This window comes from Cucurbita pepo, chromosome 18 (assembly GCF_057944985.1).
Source record: "Cucurbita pepo subsp. pepo isolate OVF chromosome 18, ASM5794498v1, whole genome shotgun sequence".
In the NCBI taxonomy this organism is placed as follows: domain Eukaryota; kingdom Viridiplantae; phylum Streptophyta; class Magnoliopsida; order Cucurbitales; family Cucurbitaceae; genus Cucurbita; species Cucurbita pepo.
In genome coordinates, this window is record NC_141815.1 from 7,418,843 (window position 1) to 7,435,849 (window position 17,007).

The 17,007-nt window shown below is 37.0% G+C and overlaps 1 protein-coding gene and 1 pseudogene across 4 annotated transcripts; one reads left to right on the forward strand and one right to left on the reverse strand.

The window, feature by feature from the left end:
* The first annotated feature begins 1,992 nt into the window (after window positions 1–1,992).
* LOC111780501 (beta-glucosidase 12) lies at window positions 1,993–5,047 on the forward strand. Of its 3 annotated transcripts, none has more exons than XM_023660925.2 (13): window positions 1,993–2,256; window positions 2,348–2,417; window positions 2,486–2,544; window positions 2,681–2,756; window positions 2,818–2,895; window positions 2,986–3,073; window positions 3,200–3,455; window positions 3,639–3,754; window positions 3,847–4,064; window positions 4,208–4,239; window positions 4,339–4,444; window positions 4,535–4,637; window positions 4,714–5,047. In XM_023660925.2, the coding sequence occupies exons 1-13, from the start codon at window positions 2,095–2,097 to the stop codon at window positions 4,880–4,882; spliced, it is 1,533 nt and encodes a 510-aa protein (XP_023516693.2). In that variant the 5' UTR covers window positions 1,993–2,094; the 3' UTR covers window positions 4,883–5,047. The 3 variants fall into 3 exon arrangements, with proteins under 3 accessions (XP_023516693.2, XP_023516694.2, XP_023516695.2); XM_023660926.2 differs by having other exon boundaries at window positions 2,681–2,708; XM_023660927.2 differs by lacking the exons at window positions 2,486–2,544; window positions 2,681–2,756.
* A 1,644-nt stretch (window positions 5,048–6,691) lies between these two features.
* LOC111780479 (beta-glucosidase 24-like) lies at window positions 6,692–12,950 on the reverse strand (annotated as a pseudogene). The gene is made up of 13 exons (XR_015413598.1): window positions 12,896–12,950; window positions 11,632–11,723; window positions 11,473–11,542; window positions 11,080–11,214; window positions 10,921–10,998; window positions 10,737–10,824; window positions 9,495–9,750; window positions 8,464–8,579; window positions 7,723–7,940; window positions 7,597–7,628; window positions 7,360–7,465; window positions 7,166–7,268; window positions 6,692–7,055 (listed from the first exon to the last, which is right to left on the reverse strand). The product of XR_015413598.1 is annotated as a beta-glucosidase 24-like (transcript).
* Between the last annotated feature and the right edge of the window lie 4,057 nt (window positions 12,951–17,007).

Below are 17,007 nucleotides of genomic sequence, written 5' to 3' on the forward strand. Positions count from 1 at the left end.
GAATCGGAGCTGACAATCTGAACAAAACCATTGACTTCTACATTGTACAAGTGGGGTCCACATTCACGTGGTCTGTTGATTTAAATGAACGGCTGTAAAGTTTCTCAAATCCCAACCGTTCATTCATTTTACCCTTAGTTTTTCTACAAATTAAATACTTTTGATTTTCCAAAATTTTATTAATATTTTAAATTTTTTTTTATAAATTTCAAAAATATTTTTATTTTTTTAAAAAATTAAAAATATATTTACTCTTATTACCATATAATAACAACAACAAAAAATATATATATAAGTAACATCAAAAAATTTAAATATAATCTATAAGTTATTAATAGACGATTATATATATATTGATAGTAAATATTTTTTTGAATTTTTTTATAATGGTAAAAGATGTTAATACTTTTATAGATATTTTTTAAATATAATAATAAAATAAAACTAGTAAAGTTTGAACGTATTTTAAAAATAAATTATTAACTATTTCTATTTTTAATTGCCAGAGATATTTTTATTAATTGAGTCTTCTTTTTTTTTATATATTCAAAATTTAAATTAAAATTGGAAAACTATTTACTATTTTATTTTTTTAGTTTTAAAAATTAAATTTATGAACTCTACATAGTTTTCTTAGTATTATTGTTTAAATTAAAATTTATGAACTCTAATTAAAATTAAATTATTTTATAGTTTAAATTAATTTTATTTTTAACATAAAAATTATATCATATTAATTCATATTTTATGTTTACATATTCTTATAGACGTTGAAAGCTGACACTGACACTATGCATGTATTCATTAAAGTCAACTACCTTAAAATAGTTTGGAGTTTTGTATTAATTAGCTATTCCTTATTTCTACTTTAACTAGATTTCGATAAAATATAATTGTAATAGCCTAAGCTTGATTTCGTTTCCCTCGCCAACTTAGGTAGAATCTTTGGCGCCTAGTGTTCTCGCTGACACATCGCTCGGTATCTGGCTCTAATACCATTTGTAACGGTTCAAACCCACCGCTAGCAGATTAAGAAATAAAACGCGTCTACTAGGAAGAGGTTTGTTAGCTTCCACACCCTTATAAGAATGTTTGTATAACCGTCCAAATTCACTGCTAGTAGATATTGTCCTCTTTGAGTTTTCCTTTCGAGCATTCTCTCAAGGTCTTTAAAACGGGTATGCTACGGAAATGTTTCCACACCCTTATAAAGAATGCTTAGTTCTCCTCCCCAACCGATGTGGGATCTCAAATCCACCCCGTCGAGGCCCAACGTCCTCGCTGGCACACCGCCTCGTAAACACCCCCCTTCGGAGTTTAGCCTCCTCACTGGCACATGAAGCCTAGCGTTCTCGCCGGCACACCGACTCGTGTCCACCCCCCTTCGAGGCTTAGCCTCCTTATTGACACACTGCCTCGTGTCCACCCCCTTCGTTGCTTGGCCTCCTTGCTGGCACATGAAGCCCAACAAACCTACTAGCACATGAAGCCCAACAAACTTACTGGCACATGAGGTCCAATGTCCTTGTTGGCACACCATCTCGTGTCCACCACCCTTCGAGGTTTAGTCTCCTCACAGGAACATCGCGCCCGGTATATGGCTCTGATACCATTTGTAACACCCCAAGCCCACCACTAGTACATATATTGTCCTATTTGGGTTTTCCTTTTCGAGCTTCCCCTCAAGATAAAAAATGTTTACTTCTCCTCCTCCACACACTTATAAAAAATGTTTAATTCTCCTTTCCAACCTAGATGAGATCTTCCACTTTCCAACCGATATGAGATCTCACAATAATATTGTAAAACAATACTTATATAAAATTTGTAATGTAAAACCGATTCATAAATTAATTATTACTAGTTATATTCAACCTAACGCTCACATCCGCTTCAATTTGAATCTAATTTTCAAATTTACTATGGAAAACATATACTAAAATATGAAATACAATTTTGTTATTTTAAAATTGTCTTCAGATGATGAAGAAGAGTAGATGGTAACCATCTAAAACTCTCTCCCAAGGTCTCTATATAAAGCTAGTTAGAGAGTAGTGGAAGTCTCAACTATCAAACCAATACCCATTGATAACGATGGCTTCCAAGCATACCTCAAACCTCCTCTCTCTTGCTTGTATGCTTGTCATTGTAGTGGTCTCAAAGGCCGCCGTTGAGCCAAGCCATCCCATCGATGCTGTAAGGCGAAGCAGCTTTCCTAAAGGCTTTGTTTTTGGTTCTTCCTCTTCTTCTTATCAGGTGAGCCAAAAAAGCTGTTCATTTTTTCATTTTGATTCTCCAAAATGCATAAACATTGATGTCATGTTGTTTCTTTATGAACTTTGTTCAGTATGAAGGTGCTGCTTTTAAGTATGGAAAGGGTGCAAGTATTTGGGATACCTACACTCACCAACATTCAGGTTCTTTCCTTCTCTCTCTCGAGAAGATATTAGAAAAATTAAGTTGCATTGTTTTTGGGAAATTGTAGAGAGAATTGCGGATCGGAGTAACGGAGATATTGCTACTAATTCGTACCATCATTACAAGGTTAGTGCAACAACTCGACTCATAACATCTAGCTTGTTCTTCAGGCGTTCTAACAATAAAATCATTTACCTTGGTGTTTGTGGGCTCTTTTTTATAACGTGAAACTGATTAATAGTTCTTCATATGTACATTACAGGAAGATGTTGCCATTATGAAACGGATAGGTTTTGATGCCTACCGATTCTCGATCAGTTGGCCTAGGGTTTTGCCAAGTAAGAAATTTAAACATCATTTTATTAATTACAAATACTTAATAGTTCTTTATTAATGTAGAGGGAAAACTTAGTGGTGGGGTGAATAAGGAAGGAATTGAATACTACAATAACCTCATCAATGAGCTCCTTGCCCATGGTTGGTATCATCACAATATTTGGTTAATCTTATTGATTCTTTCAAACATTTTGATGAAATTTAGTGAACATATTATCACAACATTTGTAGGCATTAAACCCTATGTCACACTTTTTCATTGGGATCTTCCCCAAGCTTTACAAGATGAATATCAAGGGTTCATGGATGATCGAGTTATGTGAGTAACTTATTTTGATTTCTACCACTATTATATAATAATAAAAAATGTCAAGATGGTATTATCAATCGATAATATTTACCAATATGAACATAGCTCAGTATTGATTATAGAAATTCATTGCAGAAATGATTTTCGAGATTATGCTGAACTTTGCTTCGAGGAGTTTGGAGATAGAGTGAAGCATTGGATCACCTTCAACGAACAATACATCTTCATCAAAAATGGTTACGTGTTTGGACATTTTGCGCCTGGGAGATGCTCTTCTTGGCAACCATTTAATTGTCTTGGTGGAGATTCTGCAACTGAACCATACATTGTTGGTCACAATCAAATTCTAGCTCATGCTACCGCGGTCAAAGTTTACAAGACTAAATTTCAGGTTATCTCTTAATTACTATAATAGCTGTGAGATCCCACATCGGTTGAATAGGAGAACGAAATATTCTTTATAAAAGTGTAGAAAACTTTTTTCTAATAGATACATTTTAAAATTGTGAGGTTGATGATGATACGTAATTGACCAAAATAGATAATATCTGCTAACACATACATTTACACGTAGGCACACCAAAAAGGTGAAATTGGCGTCACATTGTATTCGAATTGGTTTGCCCCATATTCCGATGCTAAAGCAGACAAAGAAGCTACGAGTCGAGCTCTTGATTTTTCTCTTGGTTGGTAAGTAAATTGATACATAGTACTACCTTAAAATTTCCAAAAAAACAAATTATATCCATGTTCCAAAATTAATTAATTGAGTAATATTGTAGGTTCTTGCATCCTCTCGTCTATGGAGATTATCCAACCAGCATGAGAACTCTTGTGAAGGAGAGATTGCCTAAATTCACAAACGAACAAAGAAATTTGATCTCAAATTCTTATGATTTTATTGGCATAAACTACTATACAGCTAATTATGCCAAATTCGATCCCAATGCAACTAGTGCAAACACGAGCTATGTGAACGATATTCGCGCCACTCTTACACGTACGAACTTAATGTACTTTTAAATTAAATAAAAAAATACTTTGTAATAGTCTAAATCTTTCTAAAATAACCTAAAAGTATAACCATTTTTTCCTCATGCTATATTTAATTTGACTTTGTGTAAAAATGGGTTGGTATTGTAGGTGATCGTGATGGAGTCTCAATTGGTCCAAAGGTAATCGTTTAATGTGCAAACGTCCCTTCAATAATGCATTCTTAACTATATTGATTTTTCAATGATTACTTTAATGATTTGTAATCCACGCCTTTACAGGTGAATGTCTCGTCTTGGCTTGCAGCTTATCCAGTAGGATTAAAAAAATTGATGATCTTTATAAAGAACGTTTATAAAAATCCGGTTATCTACATCACAGAAAATGGTATGAAAATCACATTTTACATCATTTTGAACACAAAAATGAAAATGCATATCTTATTACTCTATTCATGAATCAAATCTTGCATTCCAGGATCGCCCGACTTTAATAGCCTCAAAGTTGATGAACTAATTAAAGACGTTGTTCGAGTAAAATACTTTCATGATCATCTCAAGAATCTACACGAATCAATCAAGTAAGTAACTAGGGATGAAAGAATACATTTTTAGAATTATGTTGGGCGCTAAATCTTATTTTGAACAATGTTGTAGCGCTGGTGTAAGAGTAAAGGGATACTTTGCATGGTCATTATTGGACGTTTTTGAATGGTCGCGTGGATTTACCATACGCTTCGGTGTCGTCTACATTGATTACAAGAACGGCTTGAAGAGAATCCCTAAAGACTCAGCAAAGTGGTTTCGCAATTTCCTAAGCACCTAGATATGCTTTTTTTCTATCACGTTATAATGTTGGTTTGTCATACAATCTTAACTTTATACATCGAACCAATAATTGACGTGAACTCTTTTTCTGTGTATATCTCTATGCTTAAATTCTCTTATCTTATATTTGGTGTGTTATATAAATCAATTTTATTTTCTTCAATTTTGTGGATCGTAATATCAGACCTCGTCACGATTCTACAATATAATGATATTAGACAGAGCCAAATTACAATATCCAAATTATAAAATATAATGATATTAGACAACTTTGAACGGACAAATGGATACTCCACAAAGGAAATTTAAAGAGAATCATAGTGTGGATCGATATGCTTCCTATATGTTATGTTATGTTATGTTATAATATGTGGATTGTATGATAATAATTATGGTACGATGTGCTCTAGGAGATGTTTGAGATAGAATACGAGAAGGATGCACAAAACGAAAAGTAACGATAGGAGTAAGATACGTTCATGAAATGTTAAGGTTAGGTTACATACCGGAGTGCTATGGATAGGAGAGATTGATGAAAGAATACGGTTAGGGTATGGGTAGAAAGGGATAGGTTTGTGATAGATTGATAGAACGATGGCGTTAGGATACGTTCTGGTGATGATATGACTAAGGTACTTTACGTAATGATATGTCTGTGATAGGTATAAGAACGTTAAGGCTATGGTAAGTTAGAGAACGATATAATTATGAAGTGTTTACGTTATGACTTGTTTATGATATGATGCATTGTATGCTAGATTATTGTGCTTAAGTACATAGTTATGTGAACGTGAATGTATGCTTTTAGTCTGATGTGATGTGTAATGCATGTAACGATGTGTGGTCCTTGAACGATTATGGCTTGTTTGTATGAATATTTGAATGTAACTGCATGAATTGTATGACATGAAATACGGTAAATTGCATGAAACATAACCCCGTTAGGAATATGTATGATATGTAAAGAAATGAGAATGAGAATGACATGTAAGCATGAAAACGTGACAGGGGTTTATGTTCATTAATGATAACTGTAGGACTAGTGGGACCTCATGCATATTGTGTACTCATGCATTTGGGGGATACCCCTATCCCATCACGAGGGTACGGACGCGTACATCCAATGGCAGGACAACGATCGTTATGCTTTGCATAGCGCTGCCGTGACGGTTCTAGTTTTAACGGGTCCCGGTATAAGGGCTCCCAGAGCATGCCCACCGACTAGGGACAGTGGCCCAGCGGTGTGCGAACTAGCTGGTGAGCCCATACTCGCACGTATGGGCTGCGTGTAGAGTATATGGTACACGTCCACGATTATCTGTTAGGATTACACTGTAGGGAAAACGAAACGAAAACGAAACGAAACGAAACGAAAGATAGGTCCCATCATTTCATTGCATGTGATTGTTGCATTTAACCCCAATAGTGGGGTCACTTACTGAGTATTTCTTTAAATACTCAAGCCATGTACTACTACGTTTTTAAGGTTAAGGCAAGGCATTCCTATACGGCTGACGACTGCATCGCAACTCGAGATCATGGCACATGCATAGGATAGTGGTATTTATTTTCTTAGACTTAGGATAGAATAGGATGTTTTAAACTTAAACGCTTATTTATTTTATTTCGGGTCTTTTGTTGTGTCGTTTTAAAGATGTTTTCGAAACACGTAAGTCCATGGCTGTGTTTTAAGATAAAGGTTATGTTTTATGGAATTTTAACGAAGTCTCCCGCATTTAATGTTTATGGTACCAGTAGCGACCTTAAATTAAGTAGAAAATTTTGGGTCGTTACATAGTCAGCCATCTAGAAAAGAGATGAGAAATTTATTTTACTTCATACCATCGGTAGTAAACATAAAGTTACTTCATCAACGATAAATTCATTTGTTATTGCAATTTATTTAGTTTCTTCTACGAGTAGTAAGTGCTCTAGAAGGTTGCAATAACAAAACACAAACATGATAATAGAGCATATAACATAGAAGATTTGTGTACCATTTTCAGGTCGTGAGAAAATTGTGGAACCATTTTGCTGAGTCTTTCTGCGTTCTCGTCAAATCGTTCTTGAAATCAACATAGGTGAGACCAAAGCGCATGGAGTATCCATTTGCCCATTCAAAATTGTCTAATAATGACCATGCAAAATATCCACGAACCTTCACCCCAGCTCTACAATATTTTCCAAAATGTAACATAATTATAATCAACTATGGTTGAAAGAGTAGGCACAGAAGTTATGAAAATGTTTTAATAGTTTAATCCTTTGGTTTGTTACTTACTCGATTGCTTCATAAAGATAATAGAGATGATCATGAAAATATTTGACCCTGCCCTCGTCTCTTAATAATTCGTCAACGTTCGGGCTATCATAGTCAAGGTATCCTGTCATAGTAAAGTTTAAATAATCAACAAATGAAATATAATTTTTTTTTTTTATTTTCATACAATTACATTATAAAATTCTTGTCAATACCATTTTCTGTAATGTAAATAACGGGATCGTTGTATTTTTCCTTTATATATATCAACAATTCTTTTAATCCATGTGGATAAACGGCTAGCCAAGACGATGAACTCACCTACACCATTATGAACACTAGCAAATTATTAGATTGGCATAAAATTAATTTAAATTTTGAAAAGCATAACAAAAGAACAATGTGTACACTAGTATTGTTATAATTCTTCAAGAAAGTTTGAACGCTATTACCTTTGGACCAATCGAGACCCCATCACGATCCGCTACAATGCAAAGATATTATATAAAAAGTCAAATTATAGAATAGATATGTCATAGTATAGATGAACTAAAATGTATATTTGAAAGAGTGCATACTTGAAAGAGTTGCATGAATATCATTCAAATAGCTTTGGGCTGGATGAACGTCACTGGGATTGTCTTTTGCATAATTAGCTGTGTAATAGTTTATGCCAAGAAAATCAAAGGAGTTCATGATGAAAGTGGTTTCGTCCTTTGTGAATGTGGGCAATCTCCTCCCCACCAAATCTCTCATGCTTTGTGGATAATCTCCATAAACGATTGGATTTAAGAACCTAAATGCATTTAATTTGGTCATATCTTTGTAAAAAAATGATATAATAGAACAAATGAAGTCCACTTTTAGCCGATATTGTCTTCTATGGGATTTCCTTTTCGAATTTTCTATCATGGTTTTAAAACGAGTATGCTAGAGAGAGGTTTTCACATATTTATAAAAGATGTTTCGTTTCTCTCTCTAATTGATGTGGGAGCTCAGGTTCCACCTCTCTTCGGGGCCCAGCGTCCTCGTTGACACTTGTTTTCCTCTCTAATCGATGTGAGATCTCACAATCCATCACCTTCGGAGTCCAATATCCCTCGCTAGCACTTGTTCCTCTCTCCAATCGATATGAGATCTCACAATTAGTTGTGAGATCCCACATCGATTGGAGAAGGGAACAAAGCATTCTTCATAAGGGTGTGAAAATCTCTCTCTGGCATACGTATTTTAAAACTATGAAGAAAGATCGGAAGAGAAAGTCTAAAGAGGACTTAATGAAAGAAGTAATGAATTCATGGAGGTTAATATTTACTTACCAACCAAGTGAAAAATCAAAAGCCCGATCTCTAGCTTTTTTGTCAGCCTCAGAGTCTGAATATGGTACATACCACGTTGATTCTAATGTGATGCCAATCTCACCCTTTTGGTCTTCCTATGACCCCATTTAACAAGTGTTACTTATTTTAGGTAAATCACACTTTTATAAAAAATGTTTTGTTCCTATCTTTTAGGGAGACGTTTTCATTTTTTGTTCCCCTCTCCAACCGATGTGAAATCTCACAATCGACTCCTTTCGAAGCCCAGCGTCTTCGCTGGCACATCGTTCGGTGTCCACCCCCTTGCGGGCTCATCGTCCTTGTTGACACACCGCCTGGTGTCTGGCTCTGATACCATTTGTAACAGCCTAAGCCTGTTAGGGAGAGGTTTCCACATTTTGTTCCCCTCTCCAACTAATGTGGGATCTCACAGTCCACTCCCTTTCGTGGCCCAGCGTCCTCGCTGGCACATCGTTCGGTGTCCACCCCCTATGGGGCTCAACGTCCTTGCTGGCACACCGTCTGGTGTTTGGCTCTGATACCATTTGTAACAGCCTAAGTCTGATAGGGAGAGGTTTACACATTTTGTTCCCCTCTCCAACCGATGTGGGATCTCACAATTCACCCCCTTTCGGGGCCCAGCGTCCTCGCTTGCACACTGCCAGGTGTCCACCCCTCTAAGGGCTCAGCGTCCTTGTTGGCACACCGCCCGGTGGATGTGGGATCTCACAATCCACACCCTTTCAGGGCCCAGCGTCCCCGCTAGCACACCGTCTGGTGTCCACCCCCCTACGAGGCTCAGCATTCTTACTGGCACACCGCCCAATGTTTGGCTCTAAAACCATTTGTAACAGTCTAAGCCCACTGCAAGCCGATATTGTCTTCTTTGGGTTTTTCCTTTCGGGTTTCCCCTCAAAGTTTTTAAAATTTCGTGTGCTTTGAAGAGTTTTTCACACTCTTATAAAAAATGTTTCGTTCTCCGGATCTCACACAAACCCTCAACAAAAACAATCATAGAGAGCAAGGAGAACCTGATATTTGGTCTGGTAAACATTGACAGCTGCAGCGTGTGCAAGAATTAAGTTGTGACCAACAGTGTATGGTTCAGTGCCCTAATTACCACCAAGAAAATGAGATTTGTCCCATTCTGCACCCCTACCTTCAGCATATTCTCCAATAACATAACTTTTGAAGGTGAAGATGAATTGTTCATTTAAGGTAATCCAATGTTTCACTTTCTTTCCAAACTCCTTGAAACAAAGCTCAGCAAACTCTTGAAAATGTTCTCTGCAAATAGTTTCGACCATTAGTTTTTTTTTTTCTTTTTTTTATAACAGTTTAAATCCCCCGCTAGCAGATATTTTCCACTTTGGCGGGTTAAATATCTCTGTCAGCCTCACGATTTTAAAACGTGTCTGCTAGTGAGAGGTTTCTACACTCTTATAAGAAATGCTTCGTTCACCTTTCCAACCGATGTAGGATCTCACAATCCACCCACTTGACCCAGCGTCCTCGTTGGCACATCACCCAGTGTCTGGCTCTGATTGTAATAGCCCAAGCCTACTGCTAACAGATATTATCCATTTTGGCTCGTTATACATCGCCGTTAGCCTCATGGTTTTAAAACATGTCTACGAGGAAGAGGTTTCCACACCCTTATAAGGAATGCTTCATTTAGAGGTTTCCATACCCTTTTAAACACCCTGTGAGGTTTCCATACCCTTTTAAAACACGTCTGTGAGGGAACCCTTATAAGGAATGTTTCGTTCCCTTCTCCAATCGATGTGGATACATTCAGAGGTTTCCATACCCTTATGAGGAATGTTTTGTTCCAAGGGAGAGGTTTCTACACCCTTATAAGGAATGTTTCGTTCCCTTCTCCAACCTACATGAGTACATTTAGAGGTTTTCATACCCTTATAAGGAATGTTTTGTTCCATTCTTTAACCCATGTGGGATCTCACAATCCACCCCTCTTGGGGACCAGTGTCTTCGCTTGCACACCGCCTAGTGTTTGGCTCTGATACCATTCATAACAGCTCAAGCCAACCACTAGCAGATATTATCCACTTTTGCCCGTTACACATTGCCGTCAATCTCACGATTTTAAAACACATCTGGAAAGGTTTCCACACCCTTATAAGGAATATTTCATTCCCTTCTCCAACCGATGTGGGATCTCACATTGTCGTTCACGACAATGATTTCATTTTATTGTCCTTTCATAGAAGCCACCATATTCTTTACATTTATATTCTAAAAATTTGACTTACACAATTTGGCGATTCAAGAAGCCACCATATTCAATTTCTAAAGCTTCAGGAACATCCCAATGAAAAAGTGTGACATAGGGTTTGATGCCTACAAATGGAAATATGACCTATTTTGAGATTAATAGAACTTGGTTAAGATAATGATTGAGATTAAAGAAAGAATAGAAGAAGAAGAAGAAGGCACCATTTGCAAGCAGCTCATCGATGAGATTATGGTAGTACTCTATTCCATCTTTGTTCACTCCCCCACTAAGCTTTCCCACTGACAACAATATTTTAACAACATTAGTGTTCATAAAATTAAGCATATGGATTAGTTTAATTCTTCCTTTTAAGTTCTTACACGGCAAAATTCTTGTCCATGCGATTGAGAATCGATAAACACCAAAACCTATGTTCTTCATCAGGGCAACATCTTCCTTATAGCGATGATACTCATCAACAGCTTTGTCTCCATTGCTATGATCAACAATCCTCTCTGAAATTTTAACAAATAAAACAACATTCAGACACATAATTCTATTAGGTAGGAATCACGACTCTCCACAATAGTATGATATTGTCCACTTTGAGCATAAGCTCTCGTGGCTTTGCTTTGGGTTTCCCCAAAAGACTTCATACCAATGGAGATAGTATTCCCGCTTATAAACCCATGATCATTTCGACTCTCCCAATAATCCTCAACGAATTTGTGTCCAATTCAACAAAAAAACAACATTGAGAGAGAGAGACATACCTGGATGTTGGTGAGTGTAGGCATCCCATGTACTTGGCCCTTTACCATCCTTAAAAGCATCACCTTCATACTAAACAAAACATAACAATTCAAAATCATTCTTTGTTCTTAATTTATTATTTGTAAACCTTAAAACAATATATGCAACTCTTCTTCAACCTGGTAAGCTGAAGATGCTGTACCGAATATGAAGTCCTCGGGAAAGCTGCTTCGCCTGATCATGTCCATACGCTGGCTGTTGTTATTGACCACTGCAAACAAAGGAAGCACAAAGTTTAGGAAAGAAAACTATATGCATCTTTGAAAATTAATGTTTTGTATTATGTTTGTTTTGTTTTGTAATTGAAGGTTTATTCCATATTAAATAGCATAAAAAAGGGTAAATAATTTAGCTCACAACTTATTTTTGTAAGATATTTCATAAATGTTTCAAATTTAGGCATGGAGTAGAATGTTTCCTTTATAATTTTTAATGGGCGTGCCTAGAATGAGTATGGTGGTGACCTAGAATATTGAGTTTGAGATTCAATTTTTGTTTCTATTCTGTGAGATCCCACGTCTATTGAAGAAAGGAACGAATCATTCGAAAAGCTCCCTCTAGTAGACGAGTTTTAAATTATGAGGCCGATAGCAAAACGTAACGGGCTAAAGCGGACAATTATCTGTTAGTGTTAGGTTTAGGCTGTTACAAATTGTATTAGAGGGAGTCATCGGATAGTGCGAGACACTGGTCGAAGTAGGGTAGACCCTCTTCGTTGTAGACACATTTTAAAAACCTTGAGAGAAAGTACGGAAAGCTCCCTTTAGTAGACGCGTTTTAAAATCATGAGGCTGATAGCGAAACGTAACGGGCTAAAGCGGACAATATCTGCTAGTGATAGATTTAGGCTGTTACAAATGGTATTAGAGACAGTCACTGGATAGTGCTAGACAATGGTCGGAGTAGGGCTAGACCCTCTTCGTAGTAGACACATTTTAAAAACCTTGAGAGAAAGTACGGAAGGGAAAGCCCAAAGAGGATAATATCTGCTAGTGGTGGGTTTCGGCGGTTAGAAATGGTATCAAAGCCAAACACCGGGCGGTGTGCTAGTGAGAACGTTGGTCCCTAATGGGTTCGAATTGCGAGATCTCACATCAGTTGGAGAGGGGAACAAAGCATTTCTTACAAAGGTGTGGAAACTTCTCCCTATAAGACGCGTTTTAAAACCGTGATGCTAACTCAATACCTAATAGGCCAAACTTCTAATGTATTTTCACTACCATAGTAGTTTTAAAGCGTTTATGAAATATCAAAGAAGATAACGAGTCAAGCATCAAACCAACGTTGTAATTTAGCACATAAGAAACACAAAAAGAAAAAAAAAAAAAAAAATCTTTGGAGAGAGTTTGGAGGAAGAAAAAGAAATGAAAATAGTTCATTTACCGTCATCCATTGAGGATGGAGAGAAGGGTTTGGCTGCTCTTATCTTTGGAGAGGGTTTGAGATGAAAGGGTTTATGGTTCTTTGTGGTGGATTGTAGCCTGCCGTTTACTCCTTTTTATAAGGCTCAAGGTCAAGAGATGTGTGTACGTAATGAATGAATATTTGGTTATGAGGGGAGGGTCTGTTTAATTTTCTTTCTTTTTTTTTTTTTTATTTTGATTTTTTGTGTAGTAGTTTTCTCCATCTGGTTTTGTTTGTGTTATGAATTTGTGATCCACATTTGTGATTTAGTTGGACGAACAATCTAGACAAAAGTTTTATCTATAAAATTTGGAATTATTACCCATGAATGGCCTCCTTTGCTTCCAAGTGTTTGTGTCGTAATGTCACATCCAAAATGTTATGATATTCGTTTGTTGTAGTAGTTGCATCCGCGGATGCAAGGTCGATCACACTCACGCACCAATAAACAGACTATTAAACAAAGAGACACAAAGATTTACGTGGTTCGGAGAGAAGAAACTCTCTTGCATCTACAGGAGGTACCCAATCGTTATAACCAAAGTGTTTACAAATGTATCTCTCACACTCTCACACTGTAGAGTCTCTCTTACAAAATTCCTCCTAATTGCTAGACAAATACAAAATGGGAAATGACTCCAAACCTCAAAATAATGCTAGACAAGCTTTTATATAAGAATAGCAATATTAATTCTCGTATATGAACCCAATAAATGAGAATATGAGTCATATGAGAGTTAATAACCAAAATAAATGAGAATATGAACCATCAAGGGTTATGAACTAAATGAGAGTTACGACAATACATATGCATGACAACTTACAATAGTCTTTGATTGTATGATTTTTTCCGTGAAAGAGTTGCCAGTTAACCTTACACGTATGTGTTTAGACAAAATGTTATATTGTCCTATGAGATTTGATGAGGTCACGCATCAACCCATGTCACCAATCGTTCACTACTGTGGTGATGCAAGTTTTCTAAGTATGAGAATAGAAAAGTTAGTTCATCTCGAGATGGGACTCGCCATCTAGTAGTCTCGTAGTGATAGGACCTAGTAAACAACTTTCAGACCCCGACAGGGCCTGTGATATGTAAGATATCCGTTCGAATTTCCAGCTCAAATGGTTGTAGAACTAAGCCCGAACTTCCTAGAGTCTAGAAAAAAGTATACGGTAATTTATTAGGATAACGATGCGGTGAGAGCATACAAGTAGGTTGCTTACTGAGCATTTTTATACTCACCCATTTTTCATTTCTTTTCCAAATGTTGTATTGTCAAAGAAGGGGTCGTTAGGGCATCAATCCGTGTGTGTATTTTAGTGGTGTTTTATAAAATTGTTTGAATTTATATCCCAAACCCTTTCTCCGTTTGGGATAAACTCGAACACAACACTAACTTCTTGTTAGATTTGGATTTATTTTTAACTTGTGGTGTTGTTGGTATTAAAATTGTGCAAAGTTTTAATGTATTTTGTTCTTATTTGTTTTCTTTTACTTTACTTTTATTTTCTTTTGTCTTGTTTTTTTAGTCACGGTTAGATTTTCGAAGCTTCAAAATCAGGTCGTGACACGTGACACGTGACACAAACCGAGAGATAATTTGGACAAAAACCATTGCCTCCTACTATACAAGTGTCCACATTACACATGATCTGTTTATTTAAATGAACGGCTGTAAAGTTCCTCAAATCGCAGCCATTCATTCACTTTATCCTTATTTTCTATATCATCATCTATGATAGCAACTTTGTTTGGAACTTTTAAACCAAACATTTTGGTCGGTTAGACAAACAAAACATTTATCTGTCGAATGATAAGACATTTTAGTGTTTTTCTTTTTTCTTGTATATCTTTACTCGAAAAGACGAAAGCAAAAGTAAATATAATAAAGTGTGAAAATATGGTAAAATTTTGCGCAATAAGGAGGTGCTATTCAAGTTTATTACAAACGGGTAAGGGGTTTGAGGTACAATTTCAAACAAAATATAAAAGACTCAAATTACACGAGCTAGACTGATGTCTGGGACGACCCCCGCTATGACTGCACAACTCTCGAGTACTCCTCCACCTTGACCGACAACCAACAAATATCTTAAAAGAAATGTTGAAAATGATGAGTATAAAAATACTCAATAAGCAGCTTACTTCTAGGTTGAGGCGCAACCCCATCTAATTTGTGATGACAGTATGGCATCTAGTTGATGTACGCATCATCTGTAGAAGATAAACTTAACTGGTAGAACCTTCCACAAAGCCATAGAAACACCCTGAGTCTAGGGGAGCAACCTCGTCTACTTGTTAGTTACTAGGTTATCTACACGATCGCACGCCCCCTCTTAGGACTGTTTTACAACACAAAGGCCCTGTTTAGGAGACCCCTCGTCATTTCCACCGAATAAAGGTACCTGGTCGCCTTGACGTGCTACAGTATTTGGTCTGGGTCTGGCTCGATGGTACTACTTCTATACTTCTATCGCTTGGCAGGGTGCTACTAGCGCTAAGGGTGCACCAGAGGAGATAGGAGGCGAAAACTCGGATGACACCGTCGCATTACTACTAGGCTTGTTATGTTTTCTTAATCGTCCTTGTTGTAGAGGTTTACTAGATTCTTAGGAGTGTCTAGGTTGTTTAAACTTAATCTCACATTTCAAGACTAGCTCCTAGGTGCTAATCCAATTCTTGGGAGCACTAAGGTTTAGACCTCTAATCGCTACTCACAAACCTATGGTGCTCGGTCTACTGAAAAACTAATGTCCTAGATCACATGAAACCAGCCTAGCTCTAGCGCTCTATTCTTAACATAGTATATTCATGCATAGTTATTACGGAGATATTTCTATCAATCACCTAAAGTACACAAACCATAATCTAAACATTCATGCAAGCTCAACAGGGAGAGAACATCCCTCAATCACCCGAGAACATAACACAAGATTTCATCCTCCTTCCTACTTAGCGGAAAGAATTAAAACCGTCATGCATTTGAGAATCTCATCCATGAGTCATTTTCGCTATTTTTCATAACATACTATTCATCCTCATCCAAAATTATCCTTCTAGAGTCCTAATCATGCATATTCCCTTCCTACCTTAGTGGAAAGCGTTAAAATCAACATGCTCCTCAAAACCACATCCAATGGGCATTTCAGCAATTTTCCTTAACAGACCATTCATTCTCGTCCAGAATTGTCCTTCCAGAGTCCTAAACATGCATATTCTAACCACCTAAGCCAATATATACTCGTATGCTAGCACGTCCTAGTAATCCCGACAAGTATTACTTGAAGAAAGTCCAAATGACTATTTACATGGAGACGCGTGCCTTTTCGAGCCAGCTTTTCCATTTATTAGGGACTCAAAATTTACTAAAAATTCTCTAGTAGGCCCTAATTCAAGTCAAAATAAGACGGTCAAAATCGGGAAGAAAATAATCAAACGAGTGAAAATACCAGTCTCACGCACTTTACACAGCCTACACGCGTAGGAGGCGGCCCACGTTACACACGCACCGAGGAGAGGGTCAACCATGCTACTATTGCAACACGTGGCGTCTTTTGATTGGTCCATTGAGTCACACGGCGCATATTTGATTCCTAGTCTCGTGTATTCTTCGCAAATTACCAAATGTGGACACATGACTCCTTTTATCGACAGATGCACGCCCCAATCCTATGTTGACACATGTCCTAAACAGTGCCGGACGCATTAGTCCCCTCTCTACGCGACACATGTTGACCTGCAACTTGTCTTCTCCGAGTTAGTTTCCAAATTATCATGAGTTTAAAGTTTTTGTAGGTAACTCAATTCAACTTGGTCCCTTTCTACCAGCTTTCCAACAAAGTTACTTTCATCCTATTTCATTAACTAAAAATCTAGGACACCTGTCACAATAATTAGGAGTTCCTTCCCTTGACTTAACTTAGCCATATCAGTAAAATCCTCAAGTGTTGAACAAAAAAATTGTAAGTTTCGAAGGTGAAATCAAAATGACTCGTGACGAACAAAAGAGTGTGTATTTTGTTTCAGGGCTTAAGGGAAGGAGGCCTCAGTAGAGGCTCTATGGTGACTCAAGTGTCAAAAGAGCATT